The sequence below is a fragment of the Thermobia domestica genome, chromosome 15 (genome assembly GCF_964235325.1).
Source record: "Thermobia domestica chromosome 15, izTheDome1.hap1.1, whole genome shotgun sequence".
NCBI lineage: Eukaryota > Metazoa > Arthropoda > Insecta > Zygentoma > Lepismatidae > Thermobia > Thermobia domestica.
The window spans coordinates 174881279-174897755 of NC_137468.1; the positions used below are offsets into that span (position 1 = coordinate 174881279).

The 16477-nt window shown below is 37.6% G+C and overlaps 1 protein-coding gene across 1 annotated transcript in view; it reads right to left on the reverse strand.

Moving 5' to 3' along the window:
* LOC145671726 (DNA ligase 3-like) overlaps positions 1-16477 on the reverse strand; it is a 211060-nt gene that overhangs the window by 100594 nt on the left and 93989 nt on the right. Inside the window, exon 13 of the mRNA XM_081740930.1 lies at positions 10978-11092. Within this exon, the coding sequence (XP_081597056.1) occupies positions 10978-11092 (115 nt within the window). The remainder of the gene's footprint in view (positions 1-10977; positions 11093-16477) is intronic.

Consider the following 16477-nt stretch of genomic DNA (forward strand, 5'->3'; position numbering starts at 1 on the left):
CACAGCGAATACAGCGGTAAGTTTAACCCTTAACGTAGCAAGCCTAAGTCGTCAAAGTTGTTTACTAAGCTGGAGTCTTCTGGGGACCCCAAGTATTATTTTAATTTCTCAACATAGTATTGCAGAGGGTTACTCCAACTATTATTTTTTGGATGTCTAGAAGCATACTTAAGTTAAATGAACATTGTTGACGTCAAATATTATGTATATTTGAACACTATTCAGTTCTTCATACAATTTCATACTTGTGTGTTCGTAAATCTGAAACACAGGTTTAACAATGGAGTTTTTACATTTTGAAGTGTGTTTTTATTTTTTGTATTTTTTAAAGAAACGCATCGTTGATCTAATCATGTAATTGATATCTCAAAGGGTTGCAGGATACATATAAAAGTCGAGAATAAATTGATTCTTATAATTGCGGCAGTATCACCAAATATCACTCTCTGGGGTCCCTAGAGTACCCCGCTTGGTATGTTAAGGGTTAAGCATATTCGACACTTATTATTAGATATCGGCTTGGGAACTTTGGCGTAGCTACCCTGTCTCCTTGAAGTTGCATTTTTAATGGGGAGTACTGTTTAGGAATCATCTTGTGAGGAAAAACGTTTTCAGCTGACACCATTTTTAATTATAGCTTCATTTAAAAAATAACTTATCTGTTAATTAAAATGTTCAGAGAAGTTATTTCTGGAAAATCCTATTCACGCCTCTTGTGGTAACAACTTCTGCATTTTGGAAGAGGATATTATTAAGGAAAAGAATGAGGTAAAGTCGTCTTTATATAGTACACACGGAAAAGAAAGTATTTGACAGTTGACAAATTTTCTTTTGCCAATAGCTCGGCAACAAATTAATTAATTTGGATCTTTTTGTTGTTATTCTTCGAATAGTTATAACTTGACAACCTGCCAAAGTCGGTACTCTGATAGGTTAATTTATTGTTGAGTTTTTAGGAAAACAAATTTTGTCAACTGAAGAATATTTTCTTTCGTGACTGTACAAGCAATGGATGATAACGGCTTAATAAATGACTGTACCTGAGTCTTTTTTTAGTTTGAACATAGGATTGTACATGGCTGTGCATTTTGCATTATTATTGAAGTGCTGCAACTAAGTTATTGCAAAAGGTATGATAAATTCTTACAGTAATATTGTCACATATTGATTTACTCTGTATGAAAACTAAAATAGTTTAACGTATGGTTACCCTCCTTTGTGCCAATAATTTTAAAATTAACTCTTGTGCCACTTTTCAACACTTGGCTTTGCAGTAGCTTTCCAAAGAATTAGCAGGAAGTCCAAACTTACACCCTGCAGATAAATACATTTCTCTGGACAGTTTCACTGCTCCAAACTAAGATTTGAAAAGTGTAGTATTTTTAGTTTTATTATTATTGGCACAAAGGAGATCAACCATATTTTAAGCTATTTTTGTTTCCATACAGAGAAAAACAATATGTGGCAACATTACAGAAGAATGTATCATGCATTTCTCAGTATGTTGCAGCACTTCAATAATGGTGCACTATACGTACAATCTAGATCCTGAATATGTCCAATTCATATATTACAACAAGGCAATACGTATGCGATACAGGTAAAATCCGTATATTTCATATGGACAATCTACAAGCTACATACATCCAGTCCATACATTACATATGGCCAGCCTGTACGCGACATACGTGTAATCTATATGCCGCATGCAGACAGTCTGTAAGCTGCATATGTGCACTCTGTATGGTGCATACGGATATTCTGTATGCTGTATCGGGACAAGCTGTGTGCGACATAAGGAAAATCTGTCTAATACATAGGTACAATACGTACACTGTATCTAGTCGTACGTACGGGGCACAAGTACAATATAGATGCTGTCTCGGGGTTGAACGCAAGAAACACACGTACAGAACGTATATTGCATACTTCTTGAAATTACGCTCCGTCCCGATAGTCAGTGAGTGTCGTCATTATTAACCCACATGCTACATACGATCCTGACGTCACAAAGCTAGATATTACCTCCGTATATACTTGTTACTGTAGATGACGTCACACGAATGACGTCATTGCACTTATGTAGACAGTACGTATAATACATACTTTTTCAGCTATACGTTTGCTGCAGGATGCTATATACGGTTGTACGTTAAGTCCAGAAACTACAGGAATTACGAATGTAACCTACGTTTTTAAGTATGCCACCTACATTTTTTTTCTCAGTGTGCCTAGCTTAATGGATTTTAATTTAAGTCGAATACTTGCACTTATCACTCGTATATTTTTTTATATAAAAACAACGAAGTTTTGAATCAACACTGGATTTGGCTTCAAATATTTGAAGAAAAAGGAAATTAAAATTAGATGGAAAAGCTGCATGGATATGTCCTACACATAGGAAATTCTACGAGAGTCGTCCATAAAGTAAAGAATGTATTGGTATGCTTAAATAAAAACAAAATATATCAGCACAAAACTTTATTTATAAAGCCACATGACCTTTTCTATGTAATCGTTATAATAGTCAAGACATTTTTTATAACGTAGGACAAATTTGCAATAACGATGTTATACTCATCTGCTGCCAAAGATTTGAGCAAAGCTGTCGTTACTTGCTTGAGTTCCTCATCGTTTGCGAACTGTTTTGGCATGAACTCGACGTGGATTCAACCCTTTCGGTCAAAAAAGAAAAAAAAGTTGCCATGACTTTCCGAGTATTCAAATTTGGTTTTTACTTCTCGGATTTTGAGGGCGAATTTGGAGTGATGCCACTCCATTGATTAGGGCTTGTTTTCTGGAGTCTCGTATGAAACGCAAGTTTTATCTTCCATATAAATGCGGTCAAGAAGTTTGTCATCATCCTTATCCTATCGGGTCAAAAATTCAGGGGCTGCTCCCATTCAATTCGCCTTATGCGCATCAGTCAAAGTCTTTGTGCACCTACCAAGCACACATTTTCTTATAACCAAGGTGTATTGTCACTACTTCAAGTAGGAGCGCTCGCGAAATTTGTGGAAAAGATTCGTGTAACGTGCTTAAAGTGAAACGCCGGTTTTCTTCATTTATTCTTCTACCTATCCTTCAGTTCTTCCATAACAAGTCATGGCCTCACACTCCGACCTTCATCATACACGCTTGTCCTTCCTCGATTAAACATAATACACCATTTCCTCACTGATGACTCATTCATTGCACTATCACCATAAACATTCTTTATTTGCCTCTAAATTTCAATAAGCTTAACTTTTTGCGCGTTCAGAAAACGAATGACACCCGCACATCACATTTGGTGGGATTTTCGATTGGCGCCGGCATTTTTGAATGGCTGCAAAACAAGTAATGTGCTTGCACAGCATTGAGACCCGGCTTACAATTACATGAAGGAAGGAGCTAATTGCCACGCACGCGATCCCAGTGGTTGGGGATCTGCGCCACTTGTGATGCGCAATCGTTCATTAGTTTCTGGATAGCCCTCGTACTTAAGTATATTTCCACGGAAACTACGTCTACAGATTTTCTTATGATGTCACCATGTTATATGGTTTCAGAGTTACCAGATTCTGTGCTAGTAGCATGTCTTTTACATCACAAAATCATCCAGAATTGGGATCCACCCTATGTCTGCTGTCCCCAGTCCAAATTCAATCTTAGTTTCCTTATGTGAAAAAATAATCATTTCATAACCAACCTACTATTATTGAATTTATGAAAAACTAACTTCGTTCAACCTGTTTCACTGGAATCAGTTAAACTATATAAAACTCTACCTGGGAATAAATTACTACAGAAGTGCAGGAATTTGCCATAGAGAGCTGTAAAATACAGTGAGTTGTCGTGTTCTGCCTTATCGAACAGTGGAGAGGCGGATGGAGGTATTTAAAGGGGCCAGTATCAACTGCCGACCTGCCTCGTACTGGACATAATTTGTTTGAAGAGGAAATACCACATGCAGATCGAGCCGAGTCAACCTGAGCCCGTTCCTTACCAAGCTTCGCCACCAAATATAGCGAACTTTATTCCTTAGGCTATGAGCTACTTGTCCACCAAATTTGCCTCAAATCATCTCAGTAGTTACGGAGAAATAACCCCATGCCGTAAGCTTCAGTGGACCACAGATGGGCAACTAGCGACATCTCGCCAAAAAATTGGCGCCCCGCAGAGACGATCCGCCTGGGATTCCGTTTTGAAAATTATACCATCAGCGGCAGAGACACGACGAAATGCCAATGAACAACAAAATTTCTCCCCAAAAATATGTTAAATCACGTATATGCGTAATTTGTTTACGTTAAGGTAAGTCTAAAAAAGCACTAAAAAGTACCCCGGGGTGGGCGCGAACCAACAACCATTTGATTAGTACGCGCGTGCTCTTCCGTCTTAATCACGGAGGCGCTTGTAGAGGGATAAATCGCTTAGGTCTTTTAATTTTTCTAATCTAAGTGCTCCTGCAACCGTGTATATTTAACGATAACCGTTTGAGATCAAATAAAATCTGCATGCCATGTAATTTTATAACAAAATGAAGCGCGTCTATTTACATTATTTCATGGTTCTCCCATATTCACTTTTAAATGATCGACGACAGTTGCCATTTATACAATTATACGCACTCATCTTAAGATTTTTTACTTCATGATGTAAAGGCAAGGGTTACTCTGGATCCCTGGATCTCACTTTAGGAACAACTCGTCAGGAAAAAATAATATATAATAACCTCATGCACATGACTGGCGATAGTTCGTGTTGGTCCTTTCGTGATTCTCCGCGACAAATCGAAGGAGCACGGACCAAAATGAAGTCCTCGCTGCTATGCGGTGGTAACTTCAACACCCCCACTCTAGATATCTCTTTCGACTCGACAAAACTCTGCCGACAGTGACACACTAGGGTGGGTCGTTTTGCCACTTTTTTTCGGAACGAAATGTAATACCTGGCAAAAGTGGCCCACCCACATGGACATTACAGGTATAGATTTTTTTTCAAATCAGATAATATCTTCTGTGAGAACTATTGCCTCAAAGTTTCAAAATTCCACTGAAAATTACAAAAAATACCAAAATTGTTCATTATTTTTAGTTATGTTAAAGTAAACATATTTTTGGATTTATACATGCCAGATGCTATGAAAATTGACATTCAAGTCTCAAAATGTCAGTTGTATGCCCCTGCGGTGGGATAGGGGTGCCTACTTTGGGGCCGACAAAGGGGGCAAATTCAGTACAATTAAGCTTTTCTACAGCTATTTTCGTCCTTGCCTTTTCCTTTTACTGGTGGCTCATAGTGGTAGCAGAGCATTGTTATTTTTCACCATGACATTCCCACCCCTCCACCTCACAATACTGCAACGCCCTTCTCCTGTTTCGATCTGTGTAACTCAGCGTCACTATCAGGAACGAGCCGGATACGCTTCAAATTGGGCGCAATTTTACAAGTGCTATTTGGTTACTGTTGCCTTCAGCTTATATGAATTGGCCGTTACAGATAGTTTGCTAAACACTATTTTCACAGAAAATTCTGTATTTCTTTTTTAAAAAAGTCAATATTATTTATTATATCACAAAAATGACTTCAGTGACAATGAAGCAGACCTTGAAGAGAAAGCAGAGGAAAGCTCTTCTGAGGAAGAGACCAAACCCAGAGACAGAACATCTAAACCGAAGCTAGATTTGGCTGAAACTGCTATGATTGCTCAGAGATACAATGTAAGCAAAAGGGCTGTGGCACATATAACATCAACTGTGTTTCAGGCAGCTTTAAAGGCTGGAATTATAACCTCTCAACAATTTAGCAACATAACTCTTCTTTAATTGTGGACAGAAGCAAAATAAGGCGTGCGAATCTTAAGGTTGCTCGGAATTTAAAGTAAGTTCTCGAAATGATGATCCCATTAAAAGCCTATACTTTGATGGTCAAAGGGAAGACACTAAAACACACGCAGGCATCGTTACAGAAGAGCCCTTATCACTTGTGGCTGAACCTAACTCTCAATACGTTGGTGACGTGATACCATCCTCTATCTCTGGCCATGACAAGACCACGGTTATTTTCGAGTACACCATGAACCAAATCGAAGGTGGCTTTGATGCAGTAGAGGTTCTTGGGTGTGATGGAATAAACACTAACACTGGTTGGAAGGGAGGTATACGTCGAAAATTAAAGGAACTAACAGGCTATTTGTCTCTTGCATTTTAATGAACTGCTTTTCCGAGCTCTCTTCACGCATATTGGCACTAATTCAAGACCCTATTCTTACACAGGTCCCACAGGTTCAAAACTATCTGACTGTGAAAAGCTTCCAGTGGTGTCATTTAAATAAACAAAATGTGACTTACCTCATCATAGTCAGAAGAGCTCAGAAAACTCAGTAAAGACCTGAGATACTTATGTCAAGTCTTCCATTGCTAATGGTCCTCGTCACGTCTTTGAGACCATTCATAGGTTTAGATAATTACCAAATGAATACCAGGCTGTAATCCGTTCATCCATTCAGACGAATGCATTTCTCGCACTCCCAGAGAATGTTCTTTTCGCCATGATGACTGATGGTCTATTTGCTGTCCGACAAGATGCCTTACATAAGATTCTTAGTGCTCGAAAACACGAAGCAGAGCACTAATAACACATCATTCCCAGACTGAATTTTGAGGCGAAAGATTACACTCAAATGATCTTTTGGGAAAGCACTGATGTTTCAATAAATGTACCACCAGTTCTAAGGACGGTATCAAACAAATAGCTCATAGACAAACTTTCACATTCTGACAACATTGTGCCAAAATAGTCCTCCACCGTCTATCCATACCACACGATGGATAGTAAAATTAGGCAGCCTCTCGAGTATGTGGCAGTGATGCTAGGGACGGTATGATCAGGTCAACCTAACTCTCTAGGCAAGCTGTGTCTAAATTGCAATCAATGTCCCAATTTGTGACAATTTTTCCTGACAGTGACGAATTGGATTAGTTCATCCGTCCCTATATATGGTTGGTTGGTTGGGTAGGGCTGGCGCAGGAGCCCTACGTGCACCCACCTCCACGTGGTAGACTCTGGGACGCTTGGACAGCCTATATGACCAGGTGAGCGAGGACCTGCACAACCGCTTAAATATACTGAATTTGCCCACTTTTCTAGCCCCAGAGAAGGCATCCCTATCTCCCAAGGGCAAATAACTGGCATTTTTATACTTAAATGTCAGTTTTCTAAGCAACTAACATGTACTTAACCAAAAAATGTTTACTTTAATATAACTAAAATTCATGAAGAACTTTGGTATTTTTTCTACTTTTGAGTGAAATTTTGAAACTTTGAGACAATAGTTCTCACAGAAGATATTATCCGATTTGGAAAAAAATCTGTACCTGTAATATCCATGTGGGTTGGCCACTTTTGCCAGGTATTACATTTCGTTCCGAAAAAAGTGGTAAAACGCTGCACCCTAGTGGCACACTAGTGGCAGTCCTTCGACACATCGCTATAGGGACAATCGACATTTACCGGCAAGTGGGCTACCAGGTGTTGGAGAAGTTTACGGCATGAGGAAAGTATCACAGACAAATCGAGCCGAGCCAAGATGAGTCTTTTTTTTTTTACCAAGCTTTGCCACCAAATATAGCGCGCTTTATTCTTTACGCGATGCGCTAATTGTCCACCAAATTTGTTTTAGATCCTGAAAGTAGCTATGAACTAATAAAGTACCATAGTCAATCCTAGCCAAGTCTTTCTCTGCAAGGTAGGCCACCAAAATATAGCAATATTATTCTTAGACGATGGGCTATTTGAAAAACTAAATTTGGTTCAGATCGGACTAATAGTTACCGAAAATAAAAGTACCACATACAAGGCGAGCCGAGCCTGTTCTTGGCCAAGGATGGCCACCAAATATAGCGATCTGTATTCCTAAGATAATGGACAACTTTTCAAGTAAATTTGGTTCAGATGGGATCAGTAGTTACTCAAAAATACAGTACCACATTATACACACATATATACCGGGAGTAAAACCATAAGCTCCTGTACACTTACGCCGGGAGCTAATAATAACGAAATGTGTTCAAAAAGTGTCGAACCTTATTTTTTCCCGCGTTAGGCAATGAAGCACGAGACATTTTCTTCAGCGTAGATGTAGAAGGGACACTCATGCGCAGTCGTTACTTTTTTTCCTGCCCGCAGAAAACGTCAGTCGCTTCAGTCGGCCAACGAGTGAAGACGTGTAGTGAGCAGTTGTCGGATTTCAGTTTTTTGTAAAATGACAGAAAAACTCGAGCAATGATATTGCATCAAATTTTTGCCAAAAGCTTGGCGAAGCTCCGTACTCACTCGACATGGCCCTGTGTGACTTTTGGTTATTTTCCAAGTTAAAAATGACACTAAAAGGACCCAATTTGAATCAAGAGAACACTGTGCTGAATCTGACGGCACGTTTGCTCACCATTCCAGAAACTGTGTTCCAGAAGTATTTACAACAATGGCGGAAGCGTTGGGAGAAGAGTGCGCATTACCAAAGAGACTAGTTTGAAAGGGATTAGTGTTTTGGATTCCTAAATAAATAAATATGAGCCAACAAAAGGGTTCGATACTTTTTTGAACACGACTTGTATATTCATTTTCACAAACAAGTAATATTTAGCTAAATTTAAAGAAGAAATCAGTGAAAATTCCAGTTTATTTCAAAGAAAATATTATTATTATTATTATTATTATTATTATTATTATTATTATTATTATTATTATTATTATTATTATTATTATTATTATTATTATTATTGATAATAATAATAATAATAATAATAATAATAATAATAATAATAATAATAATAATAAACTAACTCTATGGCCTATGGAACCCGGAGGTTCAATGCCGCGTTCACAAAAGCTCTCCACTGACTTCTATCCTTAACTAACTGCATCCAGTTTCTACTTTGTATTCCAATCTCTGCGAGATCTATCTTAATATTGTCCTCCCATCTGCGCCTAGGTCTTCCTAATGGTCGTTTTCCGATTGGTCTTCCAGTCAAGACTTTGAAAGCGTTTCTACTTTCTTCCATTCTAGCTACATGACCCGCCCACCTAAGCCTCCTAGACTTGACGACCCTAACAATGTTGGGTAAACCGTATAAATTATGTAGTTCCTCGTTATGGAGTTTCCGCCGTTCCCCATTCTCGTTCCTCTTGGGTCCGAATATTCGTCTCAGGATCTTGTTCTCAAATACTTTCAGCCTATGTTCTTCCCTCACAGTAAGTGACCATGTTTCGCAGCCATACAAAACAACAGGCATGAATAATAATAATTTCCTATATAAATCAATGGACTAAAAAATATAGGTACTGAACATTGTTATGAATGTGCCGCTTAAAAATTTATAGATGCACATAATCCGCAAATGGTTTTCTGTCGATTTGGACTGTAATTTGTTATATTTTATGTATATTAATAAATCTAAAAATAAGTTGTTTTTTTTCTTTTGCTTTTCCAATCTTAATTTTATGGTGGATGTTATTATAGGCATTCAAAAATAATAGTTTTATTTTCATAGATAAAGAGAACACAATACATGAATAATACTTGTAGGGTCATTTAGGGAGATTTCGACACTCTTAAGGTCTGGCAAAGCTAGTGATCATACACGCACACGAGAAGAAACATTTAGTACGTGGAAAGTTAGTGTCAATTCTTAGTGATAAGTTGCATATGCAGAGAAGTTAATTTTGCCTATTGCAATGGAAACAGAAGTCTCTAAAATAGGTATATAAAGTTTTATTTAAGAAAAAAAATATCCATGTTATAAGTTTCAGTAAGTCAAAACTAATGTACAGTGGTAATACATATTGATGAAAGGAGGCAAAGGATTGGTATTATGATAGAGTATACCCTCTGTACGGATATGTGTCAGACTGACACACATTGCTTCTTACAGTGGCAACTCGTGCCAGGTTTTGTTGATTAATGCGTCTAGGGGATAAATCGACAGTGACTGTGGGGAGATTTCGGTATGTAATTCTTTTATTATAAGGAAAGTCATCAGACAGAAGGACTACCGTCTGGTTCATCTTAGTATATACATCATAGGTTTGGGTTACATAACAAACAAGCTTTTTCAGATTCCGGGTCATTTAAGCCTTAATGGTAAAGTGCCTTTCGTTTTAGATTAGCACAGTACATGTGTCAAATATCTTGATGTATTAAAGAAAGCCTCTAATGCTACCACTACACAATACTCAAAATTGTCAATCCTTTAATGTATCTTTTTTCCGCAATTTGAAAAACAATTTCATCTTATCTTATGGTAACTTTGTTCGTAGGAACCCCGGGCAAAATGTTGTGAAAGAAGACTATGAGAAAATCAGTTTCAATTGGAAGAAATCAGCCTCTGTTGGATTCTTCGCATATGGATTCCGAAAATGATTGTGTTAAATTGTGAGTTTCGATCATTGATTATTATGCGTAGTGAAATATTGAAAGCAATGTGTTGCAAAAGAGGTTGAAAACAAAGTTTGTTATTAACGATATTACATTGTTTCATTGTTATTGTATTTTAACTTAGATTGTAATGAATCGCAGCAAAGTTTGCAAATAAGTTATATGTAAATAGTAGAAACCTTACATCTAGTATTTCCTTGCGTTTTATGTTTGTTATAAAGTACACTGGTTTCTAAGATATGAACGATTTCATTGTTTATATTATAGTGTCGACATTTCCCATAGTGAGTGTCAATTTCTCCTGCAAGACTCCCAAAATCTAGTAATCTGCACCATTCCATTTATTTGTTCTTGCATTTGCAAGTACTGCATTCAAGGAGAAGATTTTGTGTTTATAACTATACTAGGGCAATGATTACTGTTGAGCATTATCGCTTTTACAAATAAAATTATCTTAACTTTCAGAGTAGTGTCGAGTTGTTTCTTAACGTGTCGATTGTCCCTAAATGACCTTATATTAAAATAATGGTTTCTAGACGAAACAAACAATTGCTAACCTTTCTCATACCAAGCTCCTAACACAAGCAAATCTGCGGTATCCGCCATTGCCCCTCCATGGAGGTAGTCTTTTTTCACCTTCAGCCACCCTCTTTTTCCAGGCTCATACACACTCTGCAAGAAATAGGAAATTTTGAAGGAATGATATTCAGTTGGCTTGAAGCGTTACGTTTTATTCTATTCGAGTGGTTCTCAAACTTCCCTGTGCTTTTTGGAAAATTGTTTTCCGCACTCCTTACTGAGAAAGATTGAAATGAATCATTGTTAGAAAAAATTTAAGAATAAGTAAAATCAACTTCTTATTATATGTAAAGCAAGTTTAAAAAAATAAATGAAAAATAAGAGTATTAATTTTAAACCGGACGTAAAAGTTGCTTGGTAAAACAAAAGTGGAAACTAGTAGTGAACACAAAAACTGGTTTTTCGGTTTTCGTTTTTTCTTTTGAAAAACCGAAACTGGCTTTTGAAAATTTTCAAAAAACAGTTTTTCACCGAAACCGGCTTTCTCCAAAAACCGGTTCAGTTTTTCATCGAAACCGGTTTCGGTTTTCTCCAAAACTGGTTCGGTTTTTCACCGGATCCGGTTTTGATTTTCTTCAAACCCGGTTCCGTTTTTTTCCCAAAATTTGTTCTATTTCTGACCAGAATAATATTTCGTTGTTTTCCGGAAACCGATTCCGTTTCCACAGAAATAGTTAGATATATGTGTTTTCTGTGAAAACCGAACCAGTTTTGTAGAAACCGAAACCAGCCCCGGTGAAAAACCGAACCGGTTTTCGGATAAAACCGAGATGTCGGTTTTCGGATTTTATGTTTTTGTAGAAACCGGTTTTGCCCGTTTATAATTTAACCGTAATTTTTAAAATTTAACCTGAAAGATCTAAGACATATTCAGAAACCTGAGAGAGAGAGAAAAATAATGCTGACATATATATATTAGGTAAATAGCCACTTTCGCTGGCGTCAGTGATTTTCCTTACCCACACTGAGAAAAATCCATTATCCGGACAGCGGTATATTGTACAAATACAAAGATTCGTTATGTTTACTAAGGAAATCTGTACGGAGCGTACTTTATCCATATGCTACACAGCTACTGCCTTTAACGCGCTTGGATGTTATATCATGTCGCTGCAGGATGTCTGACATCTAACAATCTTCCGTATTTTATATACGTATACGTATGTTAAATACTTCAGCTATATGTTATATACGTCCATCTGTGTGTGAGGTCCTGACCGCCTATAGACATCTCTTTCTTGCACCATAGATGACGTCATGAAACAACTGTCGTATGCTTGCGAGCTGGTTTATAAACGAGGTTGTTTACAAACGGAAAAGAGCGGAAGGAAACAAAAGCCTGGGTAAGTGCAATAGTAAATTATCACTTTAGTTAAATATTCCATTAATTATATATTCCTTTAGTATAACTTGCTTTAATATAGTACTAAACAAGTAATGTGATTTATGACTACAATTCTTACTATTGTAACTCGTTAATGGTTGAGGAGAAAAAAATGGGTTAATCTGAATTTTGAGAAATCTTTGAATATTAATGTTTTGTAACTTTTTACATTTCAAGGTACGCAAAATGAATGTTATGTGTTTATTCTTTCCTTTTTATATGTGACGGTTTATTACTTGATGGAGATTTACTACAGGACTGCTTAACATAATTGCTAAGAAACCGTTTTCAGCGCGAACATTTTCTTGTGTAGTGAAGATTTAGGATTTAGATTTCTGGGCTTTCGGCATCAATGACCTTGTTAGCCCGTCACATGTGAGTTATGACGTCCCTCGGTGAGCACACTATCCGGGGAAAGGGAAGGAAGCAAACGGCCTGGGACCTATATGTTGGGTACCACCCGGCATTTGCCTGGTGTGAAATGAGGAAAACCCAAGAAAGCCTCATTCAGGATGTCTGGACTTAAAAGCTTTTGATGCTTTTTTGACCGAGTGCCCCTACCGAAATCGAACCTGGGTCCGCTCGTACCGAAGGCGAGAGCGTTAGCAACGACGCTACGCGGAGCCACTTGTGTCTAGGAACTTATTTTTACTAGGATATTTGCAACAAAATTTATTTCCTTTCTTTCTTTATTTTTCTTTTTCTTTTTGTTTTTCAGTCAGGGAGAGCTCACGTTTAAGGTTCTTTTTGTTTTGTTTTGTTTTGATTTGCTTGTTATGTTCTCTAGTTAACTAATGTTTGAGTTTCTGGGAATTACATTATTATTATTATTGTTTCATAATTTTCGAACCAAAAATTAGATGTTTTTCTTTTTTTCCTTGTGTTGACGTCATTGTGGCAAGTTGGGGTGTTTGTATCGTACCTTGGCATTAATTTGGTTACTAGCACATAGTTTCAAGGTCATAAGTTGTAGGCCGCTTGAAACAGCTATTACACTGTTTGAAGAGTTAGGAGTGTCAGGCGTTTGACTTGCAGCTTTCGTTACAGCGTCTAAATTGCAGTATTGGATTGCGTCCAGCTTCTATGGCTGGTAAAAAAGTTAGATCGCTTTCGTAATATGGTAAGAAATACAATGTAACAGTTAGATATAGTATATATGACTAGTTTAATTAGTCGGAAATTACTCTGTTTCCTTGTCTTATTCTTTCGATTATGTTTAAGTACTGTGTCTTCATAGTATTGTTTCACTATTTCTAGAAGGAATTAAGTATTAACGAAGTAAAGAATAAGCAGAAGCCCACTTTGATTGACGTTTACTATTTCTCATACTTCATTGAGAATGTTTTGATCCCCAATTGCGCAAACTTCTAGTATGTGTGTGTGTTTCTTTTTGTTGTTGTTGTTGTTGTTGCTTACACTGCTTTAGATATGAGCTCCTTCATGGCTAAGCGGTTAGCGTACGCGCCTTTTGTGTGGGAGACCCGCGTTCGATTCCCGGCGGGAGTGGTTCGGAGTCCATGTTAATCAGTAAGTCCACGTCTCATACAGCCTCGTTGCAGAAAAGGATATTAAAATCAACTCAGCACTGCTTTACAGATGGAGTTGTTTGATTCAGGGTTCGAATGAAGCTTTTTACTGGAAGCAGGCACGTAGCCAAGGGGTGGGTCCCGACCCCCCCCCTTCGGATCCAGAAATGAAAAATATTAAGGAAAGATGAAACAGAAAGAAACAGATGAATCAGCCTCAAAAATATAAAGCTACAATAAGCGTTTTGGTTACTCTTTCTTACGAGGAGCTTTGTGTGGAGGAAACGGGAGGAGGGGGGGGCGGATCAAGTTGAAATTGGATATTATTGTAATGGAACATTCCAAATTCCATCTAGCTCCATGTTAACCGTATGCAGCGGCGCAAATCTGTCTTCAACATTGGGAGGGACGGGTAAGACAGTTCTCATAATTTTTTTTAAGGATGTTCAAAATATTTATGAAGTTGAAAAACAATGCTGCGGAGGATCAGAGTTGTCTTCAAAATTGTGAGGCGGGCAGATTTAAGGCTTATTCTGGGGTGGGGACATCAATTTCATCTTACTTTCCTTTGTGGCAATCGGACACAAATCATCACATTTCTCTCCAAAAAACGCATTTCAAATCGGATTATTGAGGGGAAAGTCCCCCCACTTCTAAGATTGGAAGGGACATGTCCTCATCCCCCCGGGATTTGCGCCAGTAACCCTATGGACTACAAATGACGATCGATAAACCGGTTCTTTCAGATAGCCTGTCAGAACTTAAGCAATGCCCAGAATTGCCAATAATATGAACCATTTTGAATTTCGCGGCAACACTAATCCATTTTATAGGATGTCTTTACTCCCGAAAGAGATCTCGTTGCTATTCTTGACGGCATTGAACTAAGATAAGAGAAATAGAAAGAAGACGAGAAGAACCGAGTTCGAATGACCTCGGAAGACTATGTCTTTGTCAATACTTTTTTCTATTCTTTTACGCAAGATTTCTTCATAATTCTTTAATTAAAATACTTACTAACATATCCTCATTTTATTGCCCTAACAAATCAATATGGATATGTTGTCAGTAAAATAGTTTAGATTGATCGAACCCCTGGTGTGATAACCACAGTATTTCGTCATGGACCTCCCGTATTGCGAAATCGTGGCTACGTGCCTGCGGGGAGGGGGCGACTTTTCAGATATACAATCCAAGCATTTTATTTCTCAGTGATGCAAGATGTAATATATAGTATATAATATGTAAAATATGAAATGAGGGAAAATATTTTCCCGGCAAGGGAGAAATTCTTTGGCGAGTTGGGGAAATTACTTGACGAGAGGGAAAATCTTCATCCTCCCGTTGATTCAAATCTTGATCGAAGATCATGCGAGTAGGATTCCATATTATGCTGTAGGTGTAGGTAGTACACAGTCTTGGCGCTGAATAGGACGCTAAGCTTCAAGCCAACCACATGTCTGTAATAACCTATTGCGATTGAATGGTAATGTAACGTAATGTACGATATGTGCATTTTCTAGATGCCATAAAATAATAATTTTAATTAAACATTCCACGATTATGTACTTCAGGTTAAAGGAGTTTGATGATTAATTGAAGTGAATAATCGAGGCAGTGATTCTCAATCTTCTTGACTTACGATACACTTTACTAAACCCCAGTGACATCGATATATTTGTTTAGATTTTGGATTGCTTTCCAACAAGTCGAGCCGCGCCAAAGCTGTGTAGGCTTACTAAGTTAAGTGAACTAATCCTAATCTAAATCCATTGTTTTCGGGGGCGCAGAAATGGACAGTGACACTTCCGATACTATTTAAATCAAAATTCAGCCAAGCAACTTGGGGAGGGAAAGAGGGGAGACGGATCTTACAAATGATCGAAAATAACCGATATGAGAGAGCGTTTCGTAATAGTAAAAAAAGTGACTGACTAACGTAACATATTACTGATTTTCTTATTTTCACCCAACGAAGCAGGTAATAACGCTAGTACCGTATGTGTAGACTAAATGAGGTGATTTGTTTCGTGACCCTTCGAACAATGTACGAAGCGGATGCAAGCAGTTAATACATGGAGTTAGCTTACCTAAATTTAGATTTCGCTTTCCGAAATCTTAATGGATGTATTAAGTGATTTCGTTACTTACACTCTCAATCTCTAAATACAAGGATTCAAAACACATTTTCGATTCCAAACTATGACTCTGCTAGACAAAGAAAGCATAGTCCAGTGTATGTTTTACTTCATTTTCATATACGTGCTTGTAGGTTTTCTCGGGGACTTGGTTTCCTCCCACTTTCTCATTTCACCAAATATTCCATAATCATTAACTTGCTTTAATCACCGACTCCCTTAGCCTAACAGCATAATCGTGGGACATTAAACTCAAAGACTTTATTTTTATTTTCAAGTAATTACTTTTCTCTCCCTTATTTATTTTTAATTTAATTTCTCTTTCAATTTCCCTCTTTTAGGAACATGAACATAATTTGCAATTCTTTCTCATTATAATAACACTATTAAAAGTCCCATATGCAGCTCACCACGTTGGAACCCAGCGGAA